The 25,472-nt window shown below is 41.9% G+C and overlaps 1 protein-coding gene across 1 annotated transcript in view; it reads right to left on the bottom strand.

Annotated features, from left to right (window-relative positions):
• The window catches only part of STK39 (serine/threonine kinase 39), a 446,908-nt gene that overhangs the window by 377,570 nt on the left and 43,866 nt on the right, over nucleotides 1-25,472 (bottom strand). The window contains exon 2 of the mRNA XM_040357812.1: nucleotides 9,837-9,949. Within this exon, the coding sequence (XP_040213746.1) occupies nucleotides 9,837-9,949 (113 nt within the window). The remainder of the gene's footprint in view (nucleotides 1-9,836; nucleotides 9,950-25,472) is intronic.

Consider the following 25,472-nt stretch of genomic DNA (forward strand, 5'->3'; position numbering starts at 1 on the left):
CGTGTTAGTAAAAGACGATTCGCGCTTTTCTGTCTGTTACAGCGTGATGAATGTGCTTACTCCATTATGAACGGTAGTTTTACCTCAGCGAGCGCTCCCGTCTCATAACTTGCTATTGAGCATGCGCGGGTTTAAAACGTCATTTTAGCCCACACACGATAATTTTTTACATCCTGAAAAACAATATTTTTTAAAACGATGTTACAAAATGCAGCATGTTCGAATTTTTTTTGGTCGTTTTTCAGAAGCCGAAAAATGATGTGAAGCCCACACACGATCATTTTAAATGACGTTTTTAAAAACGTTGTTTTTTTTCATGCCGAAAAATAATCGTGTGTACGCGGCATCAGAGCAGTGAAAATGTGGAATAGACTCCCTCCAGAGGTGGTTCTGGCAAGCACAGTAGATTGCTTTAAAGGCCTGGATTCTTTTCTAAATGTACATAATATAACTGGGTAATAACATTTATAGGTAAAGTTGATCCAGGGAAAATCTGATTGCCTTTCGAGTAGGGCTGCGAAAATTAATGATTAATTCCTCGATTAATCGTTAATTTCTTTGATCGATCAAAATAATTTTGATCGTTACGGTCTGTGGATTGAGCTCTGCAGTCTCGCCCATAGGAAAGGCCGCGGCTTCAGCCTAGCTCCGGAGCCACGGCCATCTTGGTACACCCAGCGGTGGCCTAGTAGCGGTGTGCTGACATCATCATCACCCGCCTGCTTGTGTCGTCTGCGGACGGGTCTGCTGCCTGCTGTGTTTTCTATTCTGGTAAGAGCAGGGAGATATAGACATTACGGGGGAGATGTGGACATTACAGTATGTGGGGAGATGTGGACATTACAGTATGTGGGGAGATGTGGATATTACAGTATGTGGGGAGATGTGGACAATTACAGTATGGGGGGAGATGTGGACATTACAGTATGGGGGAAGATGTGGACATTACAGTATGGGGGGGGGGGGATGTGGACATTACAGTATGGGGGAGATGTGGACATGACGTGGATATTACAGTGGGGGAGATGACGTGGATATTACAGTGGGGGAGATGTGGATATTACAGTGGGGGAGATGTGGATATTACAGTGGGGAGATGACGTGGATATTACAGTGGGGGAGATAATGTGGATATTACAGTGGGGGAGATGATGTGGATATTACAGTGGGGGAGATGATGTGGATATTACAGTGGGGGAGAGATGTGGATATTACAGTTGGGGAGATGTGGATATTACAGTGGGGGAGATGTGGATATTACAGTGGGGGAGATGTGGATATTACAGTGGGGAGATGTGGATATTACAGTGGGGGAGATGTGGATATTACAGTGGGGGAGATGTGGATATTACAGTGGGGGAGATGTAGATATTACAGTGGGGGAGAGATGTGGATATTACAGTGGGGGAGATGTGGATATTACAGTGTGGGAGATGTGGATATTACAGTGGGGGGGAGATGTGGATATTACAGTGGGGAGATGACGTGGATATTACAGTGGAGAGATGTGGATATTACAGTGGGGGAGATGTGGATATTACACTGGGGAGATGATGTGGATATTACAGTGTGGAGATGACGTGGATATTACAGTGGGGAGATGTGGATATTACAGTGGGGGAGATGTGAATATTACAGTGGAGGTGGGGGAGATGTAGATATAACAGTGGGGAGATATGGATATTACAGTGGGGGGGGGGGGGGGGTTGTGGATATTACAGTGGGGGAGAGATGTGGATATTACAATGACTTTTTCTTTTGAAGAAATGTAGAACAGGTTCAGGTCTCTTCACCGAATAACTTATGTTTTTCCAGTCTTTTAGTTGTTGGTGGAGCCCTTAAAACAGTTTTTGTTTTAATGCTTTTATAAATGGCTATTGAAGGTCAATGTAATGGTCACTCTTAAGAATTTCTTAATGGCTAATGCCTAATTATTTCTCCTACTTGGTAATTCCCCTTTAGCAGTTCAGTTTAGTGAAAACCATTTCCTTTACAATGTAGTAAAACTGTTGACCTGCAATCAACCATGCAAGAATAAACTTGTCTAAGTGAAATAAATTGGGAGTAATAAATGATTAATCTCCTCCAGTATAGTGTCCTTTGCTTTGCGCTACCAACTGCGGATTGCCTCTCGCAGTGTAATTGAATCAGGAGTGGGGGACCTGCCTTTAAGACCAATAAAGTGCATTATTACTTATTTATCAACTTTTCACAGAGGGAAGCTGAGTAATCTAAACACTGTTGTCAACATATCCAAAGTCTGACCCCGCAACAGTAAATATCACCAAAATGTGGCTGTGAAATTAAAGAGAACCTGTAGTATGAAACTGTGCCTTAAAAAGAAGCAAGCAGAGTGCAAAGGAGTCCTTACCTGCACTGTCTGCATGTTACCTACAACTAATCTTTACTCCAATTACTTACTTAAAGGGGTTGTTATCCTTGCAGCATGCTGGCAGGGGGCAGGCTTTTCAGGCAGCAGTGGCTACTTTAGAAAGAAAAGGAACTGCATGACTTTGCTTTGTTGCACATTAAATGTATTTAGATAATTTAGGCCGGGTTCACACGTGGGTTTCCCTGCATCCAATTTGCATGACAGGAGAGTGTAACTGGCTCTCAATGGCCAGTTTACACCGCTCCGGGGCAGCCGCGGTCCTAATTTAAATAGGGTCCTGTGCATCTTTGAGTTCCGATTCAGGTTGCAAATTCAGGCAAACATTCTAAACCTGATTCACACCTGACTCAGTGAACAAGGATGCACTGGACCCCATGCTGTGAACCGTGGCTGCAGCATTGTGAACCAGGCCTTAAAATGAAGCTTTAATTGGGCTTTAGACTGGGTTCACTTATATGCGATGCGGGAACCAGCGTAATTCCTGTGCGGGTTCCCTCATTGCATGCATGTCTCTCACAGGGAGTTCACACTGCTCTATGCGAACTACTGCAGGTGTCAATACAAATTTAATGACAACCCCAGATCGGTTCGCAGATCACATAGGAGTGAACACCCATGCAATACAAATACAGTGCAGAACAAAAAAAGGGTCCTGCACCATTTTGGTCCGAATGCAATGCAAGTTAAGCCATACATTATGTATGGCTGAATTCGCATTGCACAGACATCGCATGTGATCTGACCAGCAATGTGGTGCGAATCATATGCAATGTCTGACATCAAAATAGTGTGAAACCAGCCTGAATGTGTAAGCAATGACAGCAGACACTTAAAGCGGATCTCCCATGCAATTACGTTTTTTTTTTTTATAGTCTAGTTACATAGCAAATTGCAGGGCTTAAATAAACTTACTTCTCTCCGCTCTAACGTCCGCTCCGCTGTCTTTGTGTGATGAAAAAACACTTATATTCCTTCCGTTGCCATTTCTAGTGTGGGCATTACAATCTGGCAGGGACTTTCTGGTTGCGGTGATGCTGTGTTCCCAGCATCCACCGCTCGTTCTCGCGCATGCGCACACGCAGCGCGGACCAGCGTCGTCAGCGTCTGTGTTGCCATAGCAATGGTCCCCGAAATCGCGCGATGTTTCGTCTAGGCCAGAATAGGATCACAAGGGAGCTATGACAGAAGCTCCCAGAAGACACTGCGCGGGACAGGAAATAAGAATAACCCGAGGAAAACCCGAAGGCTCCAGACCGGAAGGCAAACGAAGAACTCAGGTACTGTACATTTTTATTAAACATAAATATCCATTTCGGCATTGTTTTTTTTTAGCATTAGTATTATTAGAATTGACTTAAAAATCGGGTGGAGCTCCGCTTTAACTGTGTATTTCTATTTTTCCATCTTTATTTGAAAAGTTACAATTAGTAAACAAGTATTAGAGAAGTGAGTCATCAGCTTACAAAACAAGGTTGCTCAAAAAGAAAAGACATACAGACTAATTATAAAAAGCATAAAAACTATTTAAAATGGGGAACTGGCACAAATATAACAGTTTATTTTCTTACACTTTCAGGAGCTGATGTATCCATGCCTACCTTATCCACCACATAACATTAAATGCCAGCAATGTTCATAAAGAACACTTTAGTTAAAGTTTCATTTGAATTTGAGAATTTTTCTAGACAAAATTAATTGGCTATTACATTCTGCAGGAGAGTGGCCAACATAGGTGTGTGCAGCCTATTGCATTAGGATATGCACCCCAAAAGTCAAACACACATGCAAGTGTGTGTGTGTGTGTATATATATATATATATATATATATATATATATATATATACACACACACTCTAAATAGTAGGGTAGTGGACGGTGTCAGTAGAGCAGTGGATGTGTCAGTAGGGCAGAGACTGGTGTCAGTAGGGCAGTGGACAATGTCAGTAGTTTTGTATGTTTATTATTTTATTTTCCTATTATTTTTTTAATATTTTTTTAGGAGCTTTGGTGAAATATCAGCAGGGGATATCTGCATCGTACTGGGTGATTAGGGCGTGCCCAGGCATATCCAAGCATACCTCCTGGGCACGCCTATGTTCTTCACCTTCACCTTATGGCAATAGGTGGACATACAAATAAATAAATGTCACCTATGCAGTAGAGCTATACAGAGTCCATGTTTGAATGCAATCATTAAAGTGATTATAAAGTCTCTTTGTTTTTTGTTTTTAATAACAAACATGTTGTACTTACCTCTTCTGTGTAATAGTTTTGCACACAGCAGCCCAGATCCAACTCTTCTCGGGTCCCTCGTCTGCACTCCTGGCCCCTCCCTCCTGTTGAGTACCCCCACAGCAAGAAATTGTTACAATTCCATTCTTGCAGGCTTAAAGCGCGTTTTATTATTCTTAATAATGAAATAATTTAAACTTAAACAGGTTGTTTCTCAAAAAAACACCAAAGAGAAACCCACCAAAGGAAGATCACATGTGGAAGGAGGTATCAGTGAAAAGCTTGCAGATACCCCAACCAAAAAGCCCACAAAATTGAAGAGGGCTTGGGCTTTTGTGCGCAGCTACTTCAGAGCTGTTATTGAATGTTTAGGTGCCGGCTGTAATGCCAATGGATCTCACTGGAAGTCAGAAGACTTGGCTGGTAAGTATTGTGGATATTGATAAATATTGATAGATACAAGATGGCTGAAACCCTTTCATCTCATCTTTTTTTCCCCATTGATGATGGGTCACATTCCCATATGTACACATGTATAGGGATGGACATTGATGGCTTTTGTCTTATAAACACCAATCTGCAGATTTTTTTTTAAATAAAGAGAAGCAAACAGTAATTCTTGGAGCTCTATATAGTGAGCTAAGTCTCCCCCACCTGTCAGCTTATAACCAACATTTTATTTGAGCAAGCTTTGCATTCCCCCCATTACAGGTTGGGCTCATGGGCTCATGACCTCAGTGCCAACCAACAAGATGGTGGCACCAACCAGCTGCCATAAATGTACAACATGCAAAGAAAAGAAAATCTCACATACATGTTTAAACCCTTGCATCTCCACATAACACATACTGTATGTATATTTACCAACATTTTAAAAACATTTTCAGGGACACATTTTTTTTGCTGTGCATCTATCAAATCATTGTAGGCTGAGACTGTATTTTAATTAGGGGTGGGGCATTCATTTAAAATGTGAGTTGTTCTACAACAGGCATATCATTAAACCAATGCTATACTTTATTGAACTGATATACTAGAGCTATAGTTACCATGGCTAAAGAAAAATAAATAAATGAGCAGTTACTGTCCTGAGCCCCCTATAAGGCTGCTTTCACACAGATGTTCTGCGGGTACAGTGCAGTGCACATGCAGTTTTCCTTTTTAATTACTCTAGATTCTTTCAGAAGTAGAAAGTCCCAATTGCTGCTGCCCCCCCCACCCCGGCCCTGATCCCAGGACACAGGCCGGGACTGAGCCATGGTAGGACTGCATAAAACATGTGACTGTCCGGGCAAATCCGGGACAGTTGGCAAGTATGCATATGTGCAGAGCAAAGAACGGGGGCTTTAACACCCACATACTGCACATATGCATCCATGGGTGGCAGAACTTTATATTTAGATAGCACATTCCCAGCACAGTTGTCAGATCTCAGTCTCTACCAATGCTTGGGAATAAGTCCTGTTATTGGCCATTCCCTCCTGTCCCCACGGGAGTAAAGACCCTGTTTAAAGGCAGGGGTTAAGCATAGCTAACCTATAGAAATTAAAAGAACAGTATGAATGTTTATAAAACAATTAAAACAACACAGGGAACCATACATACACATTCCCACTACATTAGTCTTTTGTTTTCTCTCCCTGTAAACATATCAGCTGGTGTATGACCCCCCTATAGCGGGTGACCTGTCTCCTGTTTGATCTCAGGGCTAATAGATTACACACTTTCTGGGCAAAACTACCAGTTAACAAAACCTCTGCTAAGCTGGTCTGATAATTCAGAAACCACTAAAATGCAAAGTTCACATTGAGACTTCACCAACATGGGACGTTCACAATGAAACACCACCAGAATGTGATGTTTACATTGAGACTCCATCAGCATGTGACATCAACATGAAGACTCCAACAGAATGTCATATTCCCATTGAGACTCCATCAGAATGTGATGTTCACATTGAGACTCCACCAGAATGTGCTGTTCATATTGAGACTCCATAATAATTCGCAATCAACATTGAGACTCCACCAGAATGTGAAATCCACATCGAGACTCCACCAAATAGTGACCATCACAGTGGGACTCCACCAGAATGTGAAATTTACATAGATACTCCACCAAATAGTGACCTTCACATTGATACTCCACCAGAATTTGACTTTCAATTTGAGACTCCACCAGAATTTGCCGTTCACATTGAGACTCCATCAGAATGTGACGTTTACATTGAGATTCCACCATAATGTGAAATCGACATTGAGATTCCACCAGAATGTGAAATCCACATTAAGACTCCACCAAAAAGTGACCTTAACATGGAGACTCCACCAGAATGTGACCATGTAGGGTCCCCCACACCATCATCTCCACTCTTTTACCCACTACCTCACTCAATCTCATACTTTTTTTATTTTTTTTTGTAATGATATTACTACTGCTTTAAGTATTTTGTACAGTACACTGGCTTAGACTTTTCATACAGTTAAAGAGATCCTGAAAACTAACATCTCCAACCTTGCCTCCCTCCCTATTCATTCTCCTTCCTAACCATTTATTATCAAGAAAGTAACTTCTATCCCCAGACATACGGTTCGTGTTCATCCGATCCCCCCATAGGGGAGAGCGGAGAAACGTGTGCGGGGACCGCCCTGTCATCCGCCAGCTCAGTGGGGATCAACGGAGCGATCCCCGCTGAGCAAACGGAGGTTCACGGGGTGGATCATTACTGATCCGCCCCGTGTGAAAGGGCCCTTACCTATAATATCTAGACATCTCTAAACGCTTGGAATGTAAGCCCATTACAGTTGCCTTCTATTCTCCTCCTATATCAAATTTCATACTTGGTTTGTCTGAACTATTTAACATATCTTAATATCTCATTATTATAATATAAGAATTTAGATTTGTGCGCAAGAATTCATGATATGCAGGCTCCATTTTCCCTTAACAACCAATCAGATTTTACCTTTCCTTCTTTAAAGCAGCTGAAATGATAAAGAAAAAATGCTAATTAGTTGTATACACATACAGTTGTGCTCATACGTTTACATACTCTGGCAGAGTTTATGATTTCTTGGCCATTTTTCAGTGAATATGAATGATAACACAAAAACATGTCTTTCACTCATGGTTAGTTTTTGGCTGAAGCCATTTATTATCAATCAACTGGGTTTACTCTTTTTAAATCATAATGACAACAAAAACTACACAACTGACCCTGATCAAAATTTTACATACCCTGGTGATTTGGCCCTGATAACATGCACACAAGTTGACACAAAGGGGTTTGAATGGCTATTAAAGGTAACCATCCTTACCTGTGATCTGTTTGCTCATAATTAGTGTGTGTGTATATAAAAGGTCAATGAGTTTCTGGACTCCTGACAGACCCTTGCATCTTTCATGCAGTGCTGCACTGACGTTTCTGGATTCTGGGGAAGGCAAAAGAATTGTCAAAGGATTTGCGGGAAAAGGTAGCTGAACTGTATAAAACAGGAAAGGGATATAAAAAGATATCCAAGGAATTGAGAATGACAATCAGCAGTGTTTAAACTCTAATCAAGAAGTGGAAAATTAGGGTTCTGTTGAAACCAAACCACGGTCAGGTAGACAAACTAAAGTTTCAGCCACAACTGCCAGGAAAATAGTTTGAGATGCAAAGGAAAACCCACAAATAACTTCAGGTGAAATACAGGATTTTCTGAGAACTTGCGGTTTTGCTGTTTCAAGATGCACAATAAGGAGGCACTTGAAGAAAGATGGACTGCATGGTCTAGTCGCCAAAAGAAAGCCATTACTATGCAAATGCCACAAAGTATGCTTTTTACAATATGCCAACAGCACATAGACAAGCCTCAAACCTTCTGGCACAAAGTCATTTGGAGTGATGAGACTAAAATGTTAATGTTGATGTTTTGGGGATGTGTGAGCTACAAAGGCACAGGAAATTTGGTCAAAATTGATGGCAAGATGAATGCAGTATGTTATCAAAAAATACTGGAGGAACATTTGCATTCATCAGCTAGGAAGCTGCGCATGGGACGTACTTGGACATTCCAACATGACAATGATCCAAAAGACAAGGCCAAGCCGACCTGTCATTGGCTACAGTGGTATAAAGTGAAGGTTCTGGAGAGGCCATCTCGGTCTCCTGACCTCAATATCATTGAGCCACTCTGGGGAGATCTCAAACGTGCAGTTCATGCAAGACAGCCCAAGAATTTACAGGAACTGGAGGCTTTTTGCCAAGAGGAATGGGCAGCTTTACCATCTGAGAAGATAAAGAGCCTCATCCACAAATTCCACAAAAGACTTAGCTGTCATTCATGTTAAAGGGGCAATACACGGTATTAAGAACTGGGGTGTGTAAACTTTTGATCAGGGTCATTTGGCTAGTTTCTGTTGTCATTATGATTTAAAAAGAGTAAACACAGTTGATTGATAATAAATGGCTTCAGCCAAACACTAACGAGTGAAAGAAAAGTATTTGTGTTATCATTCATATTCTCTGAAAAATGGCCAAAAAATCATAAATTCTGCCAGGGTATGTAAACTTATGAGCACCACTGTATGTTATTATTATTTTCAGCAGTTTATTCAGCAGGGCTTCTGGTTGTACTCTCTGATAGATTGATAGATCAAAAACCACTAATAAGGGGAAAAAAATACATAATAAGTGAAGATTTAACAAAACACAATCAAACTACATAGATTAAAAAATTGTATAGTGACAAAGCCAAATCTTTACACAATGATAAGGCATTCCCGATGATAGGCAACATAATGGAAACAATTTACTAAGGGCTAGTAGACTGTGGACCTTTGAAAGTACAGTTGCTCCAGAGCTTAGTAAATGAGGTGAAGCTTTACTTTACAAAGAATACCCAATCACATGCAAAGAAAATAAAAATAAATGAATTTTTGGCTGCACATGATTGGATGATGGAAGTCAACCGACCTCTCCCTCATATCTAAGCTCTGGAGCAACTGCACTTGCAGAGTGCACAGTCTATTTGCCTTTAGTAAAACAACCCCAATGATTCATATACTAATGATCAGAAGAATAAAAATCTCAGGAATGATTTATCAGTATTTGTTGAGAATCTCAAAAGCTAAAAACAAGTTTGGACATTAAATAATTTTCTGCTGACAGCAAGTAGAGATAGATGTTGTGATAATGCTGATGAGTCCAAAAACAACACACTGTACTTACTAGCAACTCATCCATGCTGGTTTGGCATTTCTCTAAGTTTATTCTCTTTATGGCCACTCTCTCTTGTCTGGGTTTGCATAGCGCTGCCTGGACCACTGCTGTGGCGCCGCTTCCTGAAACAAATGAATCAAGAGTGAATAAAATGACAGAGGACCTGTCACAAAAAATACAAGCACAGCAAATAGAGGGAATGATCTGGAGACAGCCATTGGGGATTTCCAAAAACAGGTTCTTCATTGGGAAGGAATAGGTATATGAGACTGGATTGCTGAATAATAAAAAAAAAAAAAAATTATGAAATCGGAATCTGTGTTTAAAACCTGAAATCAACCCAATATGTTAGAGGACATACAAGTAAAATTGCCAGCTCAACTCCATGTTTTGATTGCACAAAAACAAAAAACAAAATCTTAGCCATTGTAGCTAGCTTGTATATTTGTGATCTGCCATTTTATATAAATAAATTAGATACAATTCTTATAATTTTCTTTCAGCTGGTCTGTGCCTAGCTATCTATATGTTAAGTAAAACCAGATATTGACATATTTTAAAGTCAAAAGGGTACCTAATATTACTGAGGATGATGATGATGCTGATTTTCGACACTGGCAAAAGCAATATGGGGAAATAAAGGGGAAATCCACTACAGATCTGTAATTGTAAACTAGAAAATGCATTTCCTGCAGAAAGTACGTGGGAATGCTGAATAGATGAATTGCTAAAGCTAACTGGATAATTAGCTTAAATCCGTAAGAAAAAGTTGAAGAAGTGAGAATAGTTGGAAAATGTAAGAAAAGTTGAAAAGCTTTTTTTTTTTAAAAGCTGACACTAAACTGAATTGTTGGCTTTTAAAATTTGCTGGAATAAGCCCAATACACACTCTGTTTAATCGATAACATTTCCTGAAATGATCACTAAACTTAAACAGCTTTTTCACAAAAACTGTAAAAGATATCAAACTGAAAAGTTATAGCCGGATAGCTGTATATTTTGTGAATATTTTAAAGTTTGTTTGGCATCTGTAGGTTAAAGTATGAAGGAGCTGAAACTTTTGGGAGCAGAAGAAGATGTTAAGGATTTGAAGCATGCTTTCAATGTTAAAAAAAAGTGTTAAAAAGCTTAATATTTAAAAAAGTATAAACAGTACAAAAAATATTTAGCTGAAAGAGCTGAACATTTTAAAAGTTGAATGGATTTAATAGCTGAAAGTATGCAGAAGTTACGCAGAGCCAAAAAACGTACAGAATAATAAAATTAAAATTAAGAATAATAAAAACCGATGACAATACTGGAAATGCTTGGAGAGCATTCCCACTAAAAATAAAGAATACCAGTTGCTAAACTTGGGAGGGGATGAAGAGCGGCACAGATGGGCATAAGCACGTACAGGTACGTTGCCTTCAAGAGCCCAGCCATGGGTTGCCTGGTCCTGAGCTCCATGACCGCGCTCGCGGGACCCGATCGCCACCAGTGTCCCGCGATCGGGTCACAGAGATGAAGAATGGAGAGAGGTAAGTGTAAACAAACCTTTCCCCGTTCTTCCTAGTGGCAGTGATCGTCTGTACCCTGTTATAGGGAACGACGATCAGTGACATGTCACGCCAGGTCACGCCCCCTACAGTAAGAATCACACACTAGGGCACACTTAACCTCTACAGCGCCACCTGGTGGTTAACCCCTTCACTTCCAGTGTCATTTTCACAGTAATCAGTGCATTTTTATAGCACTGATCGCTGTAAAAATGACAATGGTCCCAAAAATGTTGCCGTCACGATAAAAATCGCTGATCGCCGTCATTACTAGTAAAAAAAAAATTGTTTTATAAAATGCCATAAAACTATCCCCTATTTTGTAGACGCTATAACTTTTGCGTAAACCGATCAATAAACGCTTATTGCAATTCATTTTACCAAAAATATGTCGAAAAATACGTATCGGCCTAAACTGAGGAAAAATATGTTTTTTTTTATATATTTTTGGGGGATATTTATTATAGCAAAAAGTAAAAAATATAGATTTTTTTTTCCAAAATTGTCGCTTTATTTTTGTTTATAGCGCAACAAATTAAAATCACAGAGGTGATCAAATACCACCAAAAGAAAGCTCTATTTATGGGGAAAAAAGGACACCAATTTTGTTTGGGAGCCACGCGCAATTGTCAGTTAAAGTGACGCAGTGCCGATTTGCAAAAAGTGGCCTCGTCCTTTAGCTACAAAATGGTCCAGGGCTTACGTGGTTAACATCTGCTCTTCTACACCCAAAGGTGCTTTATTTCAGTGTAAACATTTATAACAATCTTATTATAGAAACAATGGGCCAAATCCTCAAAAGGGATACGCAGGCGGAACTGCTGCCTATCTTTGGAACTGATCCACAGAAGCAGTTTTCCAAAGATAGGCAGAAGATCTGACATCTGTAAGACACTTACACTGTCAGATCTTAGGATGCAGTACCGCATCCGCCGCTGGGGGCATTTTGCATTGAAATGCCGCTTTGCGTATGCAAATGAGGACTTACGGAGATCCACAAAGCTTTTCAGCTTTGTTTTTTCTGCGTAAGTTTACGTTTGCATACGTAAAATTAGGGCTGCTTTTACAAGGTGTAAACTGTTTACACCTTGTAAAAACAGACCTTTTTTTCGATCGCCACGATTTTTTTTAAATTTTGAATTTTATTTTTCGGCGCGTAACTTTTTTTTTACCCGACGCAACTTTATTGTCCCGTCGCAATCCACAAAGCCCGGCGTAACGTAATTTCGCGCGCTGCCCGTCTGGAAAATGACGTCACGAGCATGCGTAGTACGGCCGGCGCGGGAGCGCGCCTCATTTAAATTGTCATCGCCCCCTGGATAACAGGACCGCCTTGCGCCGGGAGAATTTAGGTTACACTGCGTGAAATTTCTAGGTAAGTGCTTTGTGGATCGGGCACTTAGGTAGAAATTTCCCGCCAGTGTAACCTAAATGGGAAAAATTAAGTTAGGCTACGATTTTGAGGATTTGGCCCAATACATTTAAAATAAAATAAAAAGGTCTACAAGTAATCCTGTTATTACCAGAGATTATCTGACAGAGTAATGCCGTCACTTCCAAAGACAAGTCTTTAGATTTTCTGACACTCCTTAGCGAAACACAATTCTACTCCGTATATTAATTCAGCATCCAGGCCAGGAGCAAAAGATGTTCACAAAGCCAATAGAGTTTTTGCCAGCAGTAAGTAATGGAGCATCTTTATAATTAGATGGAATTACCTTCAGGGAAAAGAGAAGGGATCACTACATTTCCTAAACATATTCCCCTCTGCATGCCAGACAACTCCATTCATGAAAATATTGCTACTATGTTTGCTGTACTTGCTGCTTACATCCAACACACTTTGCTCAAAAGATGAAGCTATATATAAAGTGAAAAGATAGGCTATGGGGGTACTTTATCCTATATAGATTTTAGAAAAAACGAACAGACATGATGGACTATCACAGTACCACATAGGAATTTATACACCGAGGGCCAGATCCACGTAGATCGGCGCTTCTTTACAGCCGGCGTAGTGTATCTCAACTTACAGCGTATTTCCCGTATCCACAAAGAATTTGCGCCGTAAGTTACGGCGGCGTAGTGTATCTGTGTCGGCGTAAGGGCGCGCAATTCAAATGGATGAGATGGGGGCGTGTTTTATGCTAATACGTTTTGACCCGACGTAAATGACATTTTTTTTAACGGCGCATGCGCCGTCCGTGGGGGTATCCCAGTGCGCATGCTCAAAATTAACCCGCAACAAGCCAATGCTTACGACGTGAACGTCATTCTACGCAAAGCCCTATTCGCGAACGACTTACGCAAACGACGTAACATTTTCAAAATTCGACGCGGGAACGACGGCCATACTTAACATTGAGTACGCCTCATATAGCAGGGGTAACTATGCGCCGAAAAAAGCCTTTACGGAAACAACGTAAAAAAATGCGCCAGCCGGACGTACGTTCATGGATCGCCATATCTAGCTAATTTACATACTCGACGCGGAAATCGACGGAAACGCCACCTAGCGGCCAGCGTAAATATGCACCTTAGATCCGACGGCGTACTAAGACGTACCAGTCGGATCTAGCCCAGCTTCAGGCGTATCTTGTTTTGTGGATACAAAACAAAGATACGCTGGAGCAAACTAGCAGTTACGCGGCGTATCAATAGATACGCCAGCGTAACTGCTTCGTGGATCTGGCCCTAAGTATTTCTTAATATTTTTATTTTAACAAAAAGTAAAAAAAAATACAATTAAAATCAATAGATCATAGTAAAGTTCAACAGTCTTTGTTACTATTAGTGTCAAATGGTTGACGCGTTTCACATTTCTGATTCTTCAGAATCAAACATTCTTGACTTGTAACAAAAAGACCTTTATTTAAGAATAGGGAGAGATAAGTAAAGTATAACCATTGTTAACCACTTAACCCCCGGACCATATTGCTGGTCAAAGACCAGGCCACTTTTTGCGATTCGGCACAGCGACGCTTTAACTGACAATTGCGCGGTCGTGCGGCGTGGCTCCCAAACAAAATTGGCGTCCTTTTTTTCCCACAAATAGGGCTTTCTTTTGGTGGTATTTGATCACCGCTGCGGTTTTTAGTTTTTAGTGCGCTATAAACAAAAACAGAGCGACAATTTTGAAAAAAAATAATATTTTTTACTTTTTGCTATAATAAATATCCCCCAAAAATATATAAAAAAAAACAATTTTTTTCCTCAGTTTAGGTTGATACGTATTCGTCTACATATTTTTCATAAAAAAAAAAAAATCGCAATAAGCGTTTATTTAGTTTTCCCTTCTGAGGTGTCCAAACTAGGTTCGAGGGTAATATTAAAATCCCCTCCCATTACCAATATGCTTTCTTTGGCCTGCAAAATGACCCAGTGTGAAAGGGGTCTACGTATTTCTCAATATTTTTATTTTAACAAAAAGTAAAAAAATGATTACATAAAATCAATAAATGTAGCATAGTAAAGTTCAACAGTCTTTGTTACTATTAGGCCGGGTACACACGGACAAACATGTATGGTGAAAGCGGTCCGTCGGACCGTTTTCACCATACATGTCTGCCAGAGGGCTTCTGTACGATGGTTGTACACACCATCGTACAGAAGTCCGCGCGTAAACAATACGCGGGGCGTGTCCGCGGTGTCGCCGCGTCGATGACGCGGTGTCGCCGCGACAATGACGCGGCGACGTGGGCGGCCCGCCTTTAAAATGCTTCCACGCATGCGTCGAAGTCATTCGACGCATGCGAGGCACGGCGGGCGGCTGGACATGTACGGTAGGTCTGTACTGACGACCGTACATGTCCGAGCGGGCTGAATTCCAGCGGGCTGTTTTAAAACAAGTCCAGGAATATTTGTCTGCTGGGAAAAGGCCCGGCGGGCAAATGTTTGCTGGAATTCGGCCCGCTCGCGCCCACACACGACCAAACATGTCTGCTGAAACTGGCCTGCGGGCCAGTTTCAGCAGACATGTTTGCTCGTGAGTATGGGGCCTTAGTGTCAATTTGTTGACGTGTTTCACATTTCTGCTTCTTCAGAACCAAATATTCTTGACTTGTAACAAAAATACCTTTATTTAAGAATAGGGAGAGATAGGTATCATTAACTGCTTGCCGACCAGCCGCTGCAGTTATACGGCGGCAGATCAGGTTAAGGTCAGAACTCAGGCCAGTCAAGTTCCTCCACCCCCAACTTGCTCATCCATGTCTTTATGGACCTTGGTTTGTGCACTGGTCCAAACCATTTGGTGGAGGGGGATTATGGTGTGGGGTTGTTTTTCAGGGGTTGGACTTGGCTCCTTATTTTCAGTGAATGTTTGTCCATTCTTCCAAAAAGTGCAAAAGCAAGGTCCATAAAGACATAGATGAGTGAGTTTGGGGTGGAGGACCTTGACTGGCCTCAACCCGATAGAACACCTTTGGGATGAATTAGAGTGGAGACTGTGAGCCAGGCCTTCTTGTCCAACATCAGTGCCTGACCTCACAAATGCACTTCTGGAAGAATGGTCAAACATTCCCATAGACACACTCCTAAACCTTGTGGACAGCCTTCCCAGAGGAGTTGAAGCTTTTATAGCTACAAAGGGTGGGCCAACTCACTATTGAACCCTACGGACTGAGACTGGAATGCCATTAAAGTTCATGTGTGTATAAAGGCAAGTGTCCCAATACTTTTGGTAATATAGTGTATATACAGTATGTATATGGGTTTACAATCACTTTACTAATTTGTCTCTATGAATTCCAACATTTTGTGTGCAGCTGAGACTAAACAGTTGTACATCTTAATTTATTATTTAAACCATAAAGAACTGGTGACTTCTATGTGCGGACCCCGGGTTTTGTCCTAAAGCAGGTGCACTGAACGCTCACATAAAACAATACAAACAGGTCACATTTTCTAATAATAAGCACAGAAAAATGATTCTGCTAGTTGCAGGTTTGCCCTTTGTTGAGACAACATGCTCCCAATCTATTTGGATGTCACATCACTATGGAGACCATGGATAATTAATAGTTATGTGAGACATTCTTACTGTCTAATTGCTTGTCTATTTATAATTACAATGAGCATGCAATTTGTACCATACAGAAGTAACATTTCCTGGGCTAAGCTGGGAGTACAATGAATGATGGTGAGCATCCCCGCACACAGGAGGCTGACGTAGCCATTCAGATTTTGCTTCGACAGAAAGCAGAATAAATGACCTGGCTGGACTTTTACAATAAGGACCAAATTAAAATAATTCCACCTTATTTTCTTTGTGCTCACTGCTCTGCCTGTAAAAAAAGAAGAATGATAATAAAGGCAGGAGGCCAACCGTGACATTAGCCGAGGATGGAACAATCCTTAAATCCAGCTAGTCAATCACCTTTATTTAACCAGAAAATAAATAAAATGTTATTTTTCCGAAGTTCAATACTGCTGGTTCCTGCTCTCTCAGTGCTTCTTCCTTTAACTTCCAGTCTTCAAGCTTTTATCAACCCAAAACTATTTTTTTTTTATACAGTGGAACCTCGGTTTAAGAATAACTTGGTTTGAGAGCGTTTTGATTTGCGAGCAACTTTTTGTTTTAATTCTGACTCGGTTTGCGAGTGTTGACTCGCAAGACAAGCATGATTCAAGTTAAATAGGCCTGCAGTACCACATTTGGCCTGAGGTACGGGGGCGCAGAAGACGAGAAAAGCTGAACATTGGTCTGCAGTACCTCATTTGGGCTGAGGTACGGGGGCGCAGGAGACGAGAAAAGCTGAACATTGGCCTGCAGTACCTCATTTGGGCTGAGGTACGAGGGCGCAGGAAACAAGCCAAAGTGTCCTCGGGCCTTTTCGGCCGTTTTTGGTGCTCTCTGGGTATCTACGTCACTCCTTCACTATATATATATATATATATATATATATATATATATATATATATATATATGGAAGCAGCTATGGTTGTCACCCTAGGCCAGTGATGGCAAACTTTGGCACCCCAGATGTTTTGGAAATACAGTGAAACCTCTGATTGCGAGTAACACAGTTAACGAGCGTTTCGCAATACAAGCACAGTTTTTTTAAATCGTGACTCGGTTTGTGAGCATACATACAGAACATACCAAACAATTACTGCTACAGCCTTAGAGCCCATAGGTCAAACACTCCCAGCAACTGATCCCCTGCAGCCCTATAACCCTACTCATAATTCCCGTCAACCATTACCACCTTTTACCTTCCAGCCAATCAATACCACCTTTCACCAAAACCACCCAGAGCTGAAAGTGAACAGTAGTGCTCCCCACTCTTACATTAACTGCTTGCCGACCGCCCACCGTCATTTTACGGCAGCAAGTCGGCTCCCCTGCGCGAGAGCCTGTAGTATAACGTCGGCTCTGGCGCAGGCCACTAGGGGCGATCGCCCCCGAATCCCGTGCGCGTGCCCAGGGGGCGCGATCGCCGCCGGGCACACTCGATCGCTCGTTACAGAGCGGGGACCGGGAGCTGTGTGTGTAAACACACAGCTCCCGGTCTTGTCAGGGGGAGAAATGCTGATCTTCTGTTAATACAATGTATGAACAGAAGATCAGTGATTTCCCCTAGTGAGGCCACCCCCCTACAGTTAGAACACACCCAGGGACATACTTAACCCCTTCCCCGCCCCCTAGTATTAACCCCTTCACTGCCAGTGGCATTTTTATAGTAATCTGATCGTTATAAAAATGCCAATGGTCCCAAAAATGTGTCAAAAGTGTCCGAAGTGTCCGCCATAATGTCGCAGTACCGAAAAAAAAAACACTGATTGCCGCCATTACTAGTAAAAAAAAATATTAATAAAAATGCCATAAAAATACCCCCTATTTTGTAAACGCTATAACTTTTGCGCAAACCTATCAATAAACGCTTATTGCAATTTTTTTTTACGAAAAATATGTAGGAGAATACGTATCGTCCTAAACTGAGGAAAAATAATGTTTTTTTATATATTTTTGGGGGATATTTATTATAGCAAAAAGTAGAAAATATAATTTTTTTCAAAATTGTCGCTCTATTTTTGTTTATAGCGCAAAAACGAAAAACCGCAGAGGTGAGTAAATACCACCAAAATAAAGCTCTATTTGTGGGGAAAAAAGGACGCCAATTTTGTTTGGGAGCCACTTCGCACGACCGCGCAATTGTCAGTTAAAACGACGCAGTGCCGAATCGCAAAAAGTGCTCTGGTCTTTGGGCAGCAATATGGTCCGGGGTTAAGTGGTTAAAGCGGAGGTCCGGCGGTAAAAAAATAAAGAATAAAAGTCAGCAGCTACAAACACTGTAACTGCTGACTTTTAATAAGCACACTTACCTGTCCAGGTTACCTGCGATGTCGGCCGCCCGAGGTCGATCCGTCCCTCGGACCGGGTCCCAGCACCGCCATCCTCACTAAGGGAAACGCCCATTTCCTACTGCGCATGTGCAAGTTGTGCGGCACTATGTGAATGGGCGGCTGTCTCCTGATACACACACAGGTCTCAGAAGACACCGCTCCCCATTTACCAAGAGGCAGCATGAGGAGGAGAAGAGAGAAGATCACCGCAGAAGAGGAAGTGGCAGATTAGGATGATCTGCCTAGCAACAGCCATTTTTGTTAAGTTTTTTTTAAGGGTGGACGTGGACCTCTGCTTTAATAAGCATAAACATGCACACTCTTGCATATCTAAGCACAAATCAATAAGTACCACCGCTGAATGCAACCCATTCTTTCAGTGAATGGTGCCACTCTGCAACCCCAAGTCAAATGCTTGGCTCGCTGTTGTGGCACGGCATTCGTATTGAACAAGAAAATTCAGAGGGCAGCAGTATCACCTCCAGAATGCCCATCAGCCATCCCTACACAACTCTGTATAAGCCGATCAATGGCAGGTGGCTTTTCACAGACCGCCGTGGGTGTAAACGACCTCTAATGGAAGAACCGAGATACAAATGTGCCTGAGGCCTTTTTGGCAAGTAAGTGGGCTCATTACATTCACATTGGGGTCTATTACTCTGCCGATCTCAATGCTCATGGAATCTAGGACTAATGGTGTTATATACTGTAATTACAAACTAAATTACACACATAAATAAAGTTTTAAAAACAACTTTAGAAAAAAGGGCAAGCTCGCCCTTGCCAAATATACCCCAGAACGCTGTTTGCCAGTTAAAGCAGATGGACCTTAATAGCGCACAGAAAAAATACTTTTTAATTAAAAACCAACATGCTGAAATTTCGTTGTGTGATCGTCCCTGGAGTGAAAGGGATTTAAGAGCAAAATGATTATGCTAATTTGGTACAGACTACATTAATCTGTCATTTCTTTTATTTCATTTACATCTAGTATTTAAGTATTTTTTTTTTCTGTAACAAAAAAAAAGGGGGGGGGTAGCAATATCTGCACCCATGAGTAGGAGGTGTAGCTGGGTTAAAGCAAACCTTGCATTTCGTGAAATATCCACTATTTCAGTGAAGGCCTCTGCCCAGTCTTAACCACTTCGTTACCGGGCCTATTTTGGCACTGTTCTCCTTTATGTAAAAATCACAATTTTTTTGCTAGAAAATTAATCAGAACCCCCAAACATTATATATTTTTTTTTAGCAGACACCCTAGGGAATAAAATGGCGGTCATTGCAACTTTTTTTCTCGCACGGTATTTGCGCAATAATTTTTCAAACGCCTTTTTTTAGGGAAAAAAACAGTTTCATGAATTAAAAAATAACAAAACAGTAAAGTTAGCCCAATTTTTTTGTATAATGTGAAAGACGATGTTACGCCGAGTAAATAGATACCTAACATGTCACGCTTTAAAATTGCGCACACTCATGGAATGGCGCCAAACTTCGGTACGTAAACATCCCTTGTAATAGGAATCACTGTGACAGGTCCTCTTTATGGAGAGATGTGGGGTCAATAAGACCCCACATCTCTCCTACAGGCTTACAAGCATGAAATCGGTGAAAAACATTTCACCGATTACATGCCGACAGCCACGATTGCGGCTTTGTTTACTTCCGGGTACCGGGCGTGACGTCATAACGTCGCGCCCGGCCCTCCGACGGTCATAGAGATGACTGTGACCGTCTGGTCACCAGTCATCTCTATGGTTCAGCAACGCGCGCCGGCCGATTCGCTCTCTGGGCCCCCGATGGCACGGGAGAGCCCGGAGAAGCACCGGATGGCGGCGGGAGGGGGGGGACGTCCCCTCCCGCTGCCTAGAAGAACGATCGAGCGGCGGAACCGCCGCTTTGATCGTTCTTCTGGTGCACAGAATCGCCGGCTGAAGACAGAGATATCTGAATGATGCCTGCAGCTGCAGGCATCATTCAGATATCACCATTTAAAGTCCAGGACGTCCTACGGATCTGAAGTGGTTAAAGGGGTTGTAAAGACAAAAGTATTTTCCTCTTAAATTAAAGTCTGACAGTAGCTGATAAAGTAAAAAGTAATGTTTTGCATTATAACTAGTTTGATACTTGTTGAAATAGAGCCGTTTTATTCACCTCCGTCACTCCTGAATCATTATTCTCACTGACTTCCTGGTTTGCGGTGCGCATTCATTCTTGCTACATCATGGTCTAATGGGAACTACAGTACCCATTAGGCTTAGCCTCCATGCCTGTGAGGGATAAGAGAGCATCTTCACACAGGGCTGTAGTCATAGGGAGGGGGTGAGCACATTTTGCTTTCCACCATGCAAAACGGCTCAGATGCTGGTGGAAAGCAAGAAAGGAGAGACAGGAAATGGCATTTTCAAACCTGGATTACTGTATTTTGGAGGTCAAAAGGAAAAACGAGGTAAGTGATATTTAAATGCTCTAGCTTACAGCAATCAATTGATCTAATAAAAAACGAACCTTTAGTGTTCCTTTAAGCCTAGTACACACCACTAGTTGTACAACCCGCTGGGCTGAACAAAAAAAAACTCACAGCTCAGATTGGAGCCGCTGTACTAACACTCTGATTTTAGTACAGCAATCTCCCCTGCTGTGCTATTGTATTCTGACAGGGGACCAGCCCCCACCAGAACACTCCAGTCATTGGCTGAAGCCTCGTACACACGACCGAGTTTCTCGGCAAAAACCAGCAAGGAACTTGCTGGGAGATATTTTTTTTGCAGAGGAAACCGGTCGTGTGTACATTTTCGTCGCGGAAACTGTCGAGAAACTCGACGAGCCAAAAAGAGAGCAAGTTCTCTATTTCCTTGATGGGAATGGAGAAAATTTGCTTGTTGAGTTTCTCGACGGCTTCACAAGGAACTCGACGAGCAAAACGATGTGTTTCGCCCGTCGAGTTCCTCAGTCGTGTGTACGAGGCCTGAGAGTGCTGATGGGGAGTCAGTCGGCTTCTGGATTTCCAGCATGCTCGTCCGACAGAAGCTGGCCAAATAGCTAGCTTCTGCCAGACCGGTTGCCATAAACACGGGCTGAATGTCAGCTGGTTTTTATTGAAACAGCCGATGTCGCCTGATATTTGGCCTGTGTGTACTAGGCTGGTTGAACGGAAAAAAGAATGGACCCATCTATGGCCAGCTTTAGTTAACACTTGCAACTGGGGTGAAGGCAGTAAAAGCAGGTGGTTAGGCTACATTTTAACTGCTCTGGGACCAGCCGCCGCAGTATATTACGGCAGGATGGCACTGCTGCATTTTCTGTTGTCATCATTGGGGATCAGTCCTTTAGACCAACTGACCATAATGTGAGTATGGAGTGCCTCAGAGAGGTCACATGCTTTTTCTTTAACCCTCAACCATCAATGAATGTTATATCTTACTGGCATTTACTATTTTTTAGATATTTTGTACATACATCAACTCCTGAGGAAGCGAGCAGACCCTGGGAAACGCGTTGAGTACAAAAGATGTATATGTATATCATGTATCTTTAACACTACTTCGAACATATTTATGGTCATAAGCTATATGATTCTTGATGTTTTTATGCTCATTTACGAATATGTTTTTGGAATTTCAATAAATTATAATTGATTTATTCCAATCACTGGTTATGACCTCTATGATCAACTCATTTAAAGTCCCATGGGCTAACCTTTTCTTTGCATTATATTATTGAAATAAAGATTTACAGTGCGTGTAGGGCCTGGTCTGGCCAATCCAATAAACAGAACAAACAAAACCTAGTGCTCAAAGGCACAGCATAACCCCCCAGGATTTTTAAGATCAGGCCAAACGAGTAGATAAAAATTATATTTATTGAAAATACAATATTGAAACAGTTGAAAATGTAAAATCAATTCCAGTAGAAGAATACAAACATTACTGTAGTTGCCCTCTAGTAACAAGGGCTAATGCACATGGCTGTAGGATTATACTATTAGGATTATATTATTTCTTTGCATTATACGTCGGCTCTTTAAGACGCTTTAGCAGGTGCGCATGCGTGCCCTCAGCGTGTCCTCAGAGCTGATGCGCGTGCCCAGCAGGTGCGATGAGCACCGGGCACCCGCAATCGCTCGTGACAGAGCGAGACCTGTGATCTGTGTAAACACACAAATCCCTGGTTCTCACAGGGAAGAGGAGACAGATTGTGTGCTCCTACTAAGTAGGAACAAAGATTTGTCTCCTCCCCTAGTCAGCGCAATCCCCCCACAGTTAGAACGCAACTAGGGGACACAGTTAACCCCTTGATCGCCCCCTAGTGTTAACCCCTTTTCCCTGCCAATGACATGTATACAGTAATCAGTGGCTAGTTTTAGCTCTGATCGCTGTATAAATGTCACTGGTCCCAAAAGTGTCAAAAATGTCCGATCTGTCTGTCGCAGTCACGATAAAAATCGCTGATCACAGGCATTACTAGTAAAAAAAAATCTATCCCCTATTTCGTAGACGTTATAACTTTTGCGCAAGCCAATCAATATACGCTTATTGCGATTTTATTTACCAAAAATATGTAGAAGAATACATATCAGCCTAAACTGAGGGAAACAAATATATATTTTTTTTAAATTGGGATATTTATTATAGCAAAAAGTACAAAATATCTTGTTTTTTTCAAAACTGACGCTCTTTTTTTGGTAATAGCGCAAAAAATGAAAACCGCAGAGGTGATCAAATACCACCAAAAGAAAGCTCTATTTGTGAGAAAAAATGGATATAAATTTTCTTTGTGTACAACATCGCACAACTGTGCAATTGTCGTCAGTTAAAGCGACACAGTGCCGTATCGCAAAAAATGGCCTGGTCAGCAAGGGGGTAAATTCTTCTGGGGCTGAAGTGGTTAACACCCCCCTCCCCAAAGTTGCTAAGGCAGCCTTATGAGGGTATACACATGCTACAAAATATGTTACCCCTGTTGCGTTCAGCAGGCAGCACCGCCTACTGAATGCAACCCATTTAAATCAAAGTGTGATCACTCTGTTCTCAGCCTTAGAGCCGATGAGGAACAGATGCAGCATCCACCTAGGTAAGTATAATTCCCATACTTCAAGTAAACTCATCCATCCATGTCTCCATGCTTTATTTTGTTGAAAAATCACTTTTATAAACACCTCTCTAGCATTTCTGTCATTTTCTTAAATAAGGACAGATGATTCATGTATAATTTACTTCCTGGAATCCATCTGCCCTTAGCTCAAGCATGCAGGAGGATGTGCTTAGCTGAGAAAACCCCTCCTCCTCTCCTACCATCCTTAAGATTCTTGGGATCTATGACATTATTTGCTGTGGCAAAAAAAGAGGAAGCAAATGAAGAAATGTGGAAAAAAAGTTTAATGTACATATGATATACTTTCCTATCTATTTACTAATGCTAGTAACAAGGACACAAAATAGTCAATGTTTATTTGAAAGAGTGAAGTTTACACTATTGCGATTTCAGACATTGCATGCGATTCACACAGCATATCTGTGCAGATCACATGCAATGTCTGTGCAATGCAAATTCAGCCATACAGATTGCATGGTTAAAGGGGTTGTAAAGGAAATATTTTTTTTTCTAAATAGCTTCCTTTACCTTAGTGCAGTCCTCCTTCACTTACTCACCACAGTAATTCGAGGCTTTCTCCCTGGTGTGGAGAAAGCCTCTTGAGGGGGGAGGGGACGAGCAGGAGTGTCAGGACACTCTCTACTTTGGGGCGGTGTGTGTACAGTGCCATGCGATCTACAGTAAGAGCGATCCAGTCTCATGTACTGTAAAGATCAGCGCTCTTCTGACATGTTTGTTGTCCAAATCAGAGGAACAGTCTAGGGCTGCCTTTCCCTACCTTTTTACATCAGAGAAACCCCTAAAATAATTTTCAGGGAACCCCTGCAAAACACAAATCATGGGGGGTAAGTGTAAAAAATGCCTCTTGCATTGGTGGTCCATAGGAAGGATGCTCTCCTTTCAGTTGTGTTGAGAATTCCACCTTTACAGACAGCTAGAAAATTCATTGATGCTAACTCCACCAAGTGGTGTTGGCCCGGAACTATGCAGGGACTATCAGATTGGAGGTCAGTCAGCCAAAGCTAAAGGAACCCCTAGTAACCTCTGGAGGAACCCTGGATGAAAATGGCTGCCCTAGGATGACATCTATGGCTCCCTTCATAGATACAGTGGAGGAGTGATGTAGCCATCCAAGAACAGTGTGTTATTTTAATCGCTTGCCGACCACCTCACTCAGGAGTCTGATGGTAGAGCATCTCTCCTGCGCCAGATCACACTTCTGGGTAGGGGGAACACGTGTAGGTGCTGACTGTGTCATGGCTGTACTGTGATTAGACACAGCACTAGCCGATCAGCAAGTGACGGCCAATGGATGTCTGCCGGCACCTGCTGAACAGCGAGGGAAAAGGGAGTAGCTGCTCCACCGTAGCAGATAACTCAGGTGCAGGCAATGCACTTAGCAAAGCAGGAACAAAAATTGTCTCTGGACAGCCGCACTCTGAACAAGTTGTAGCCTTTATTAAAAGAAGGACAGCACTACAAGTCACAGCAAAATAAAACAAAACCCAACTGCTGATGCGTTTCGCACTGAAACTAGCTATGACATTTGTTCAGAGTGCGGCTGTTCAGAGACAATTTTTGTACCTGCTGAACAGCAAGGAGGGACACAGAACAGAGATCTAACTATGTGAGGCAGAGCTCTTAACCACTTAAGACCCGGACCATTATG

The sequence above is a fragment of the Rana temporaria genome, chromosome 6 (genome assembly GCF_905171775.1).
Source record: "Rana temporaria chromosome 6, aRanTem1.1, whole genome shotgun sequence".
NCBI lineage: Eukaryota > Metazoa > Chordata > Amphibia > Anura > Ranidae > Rana > Rana temporaria.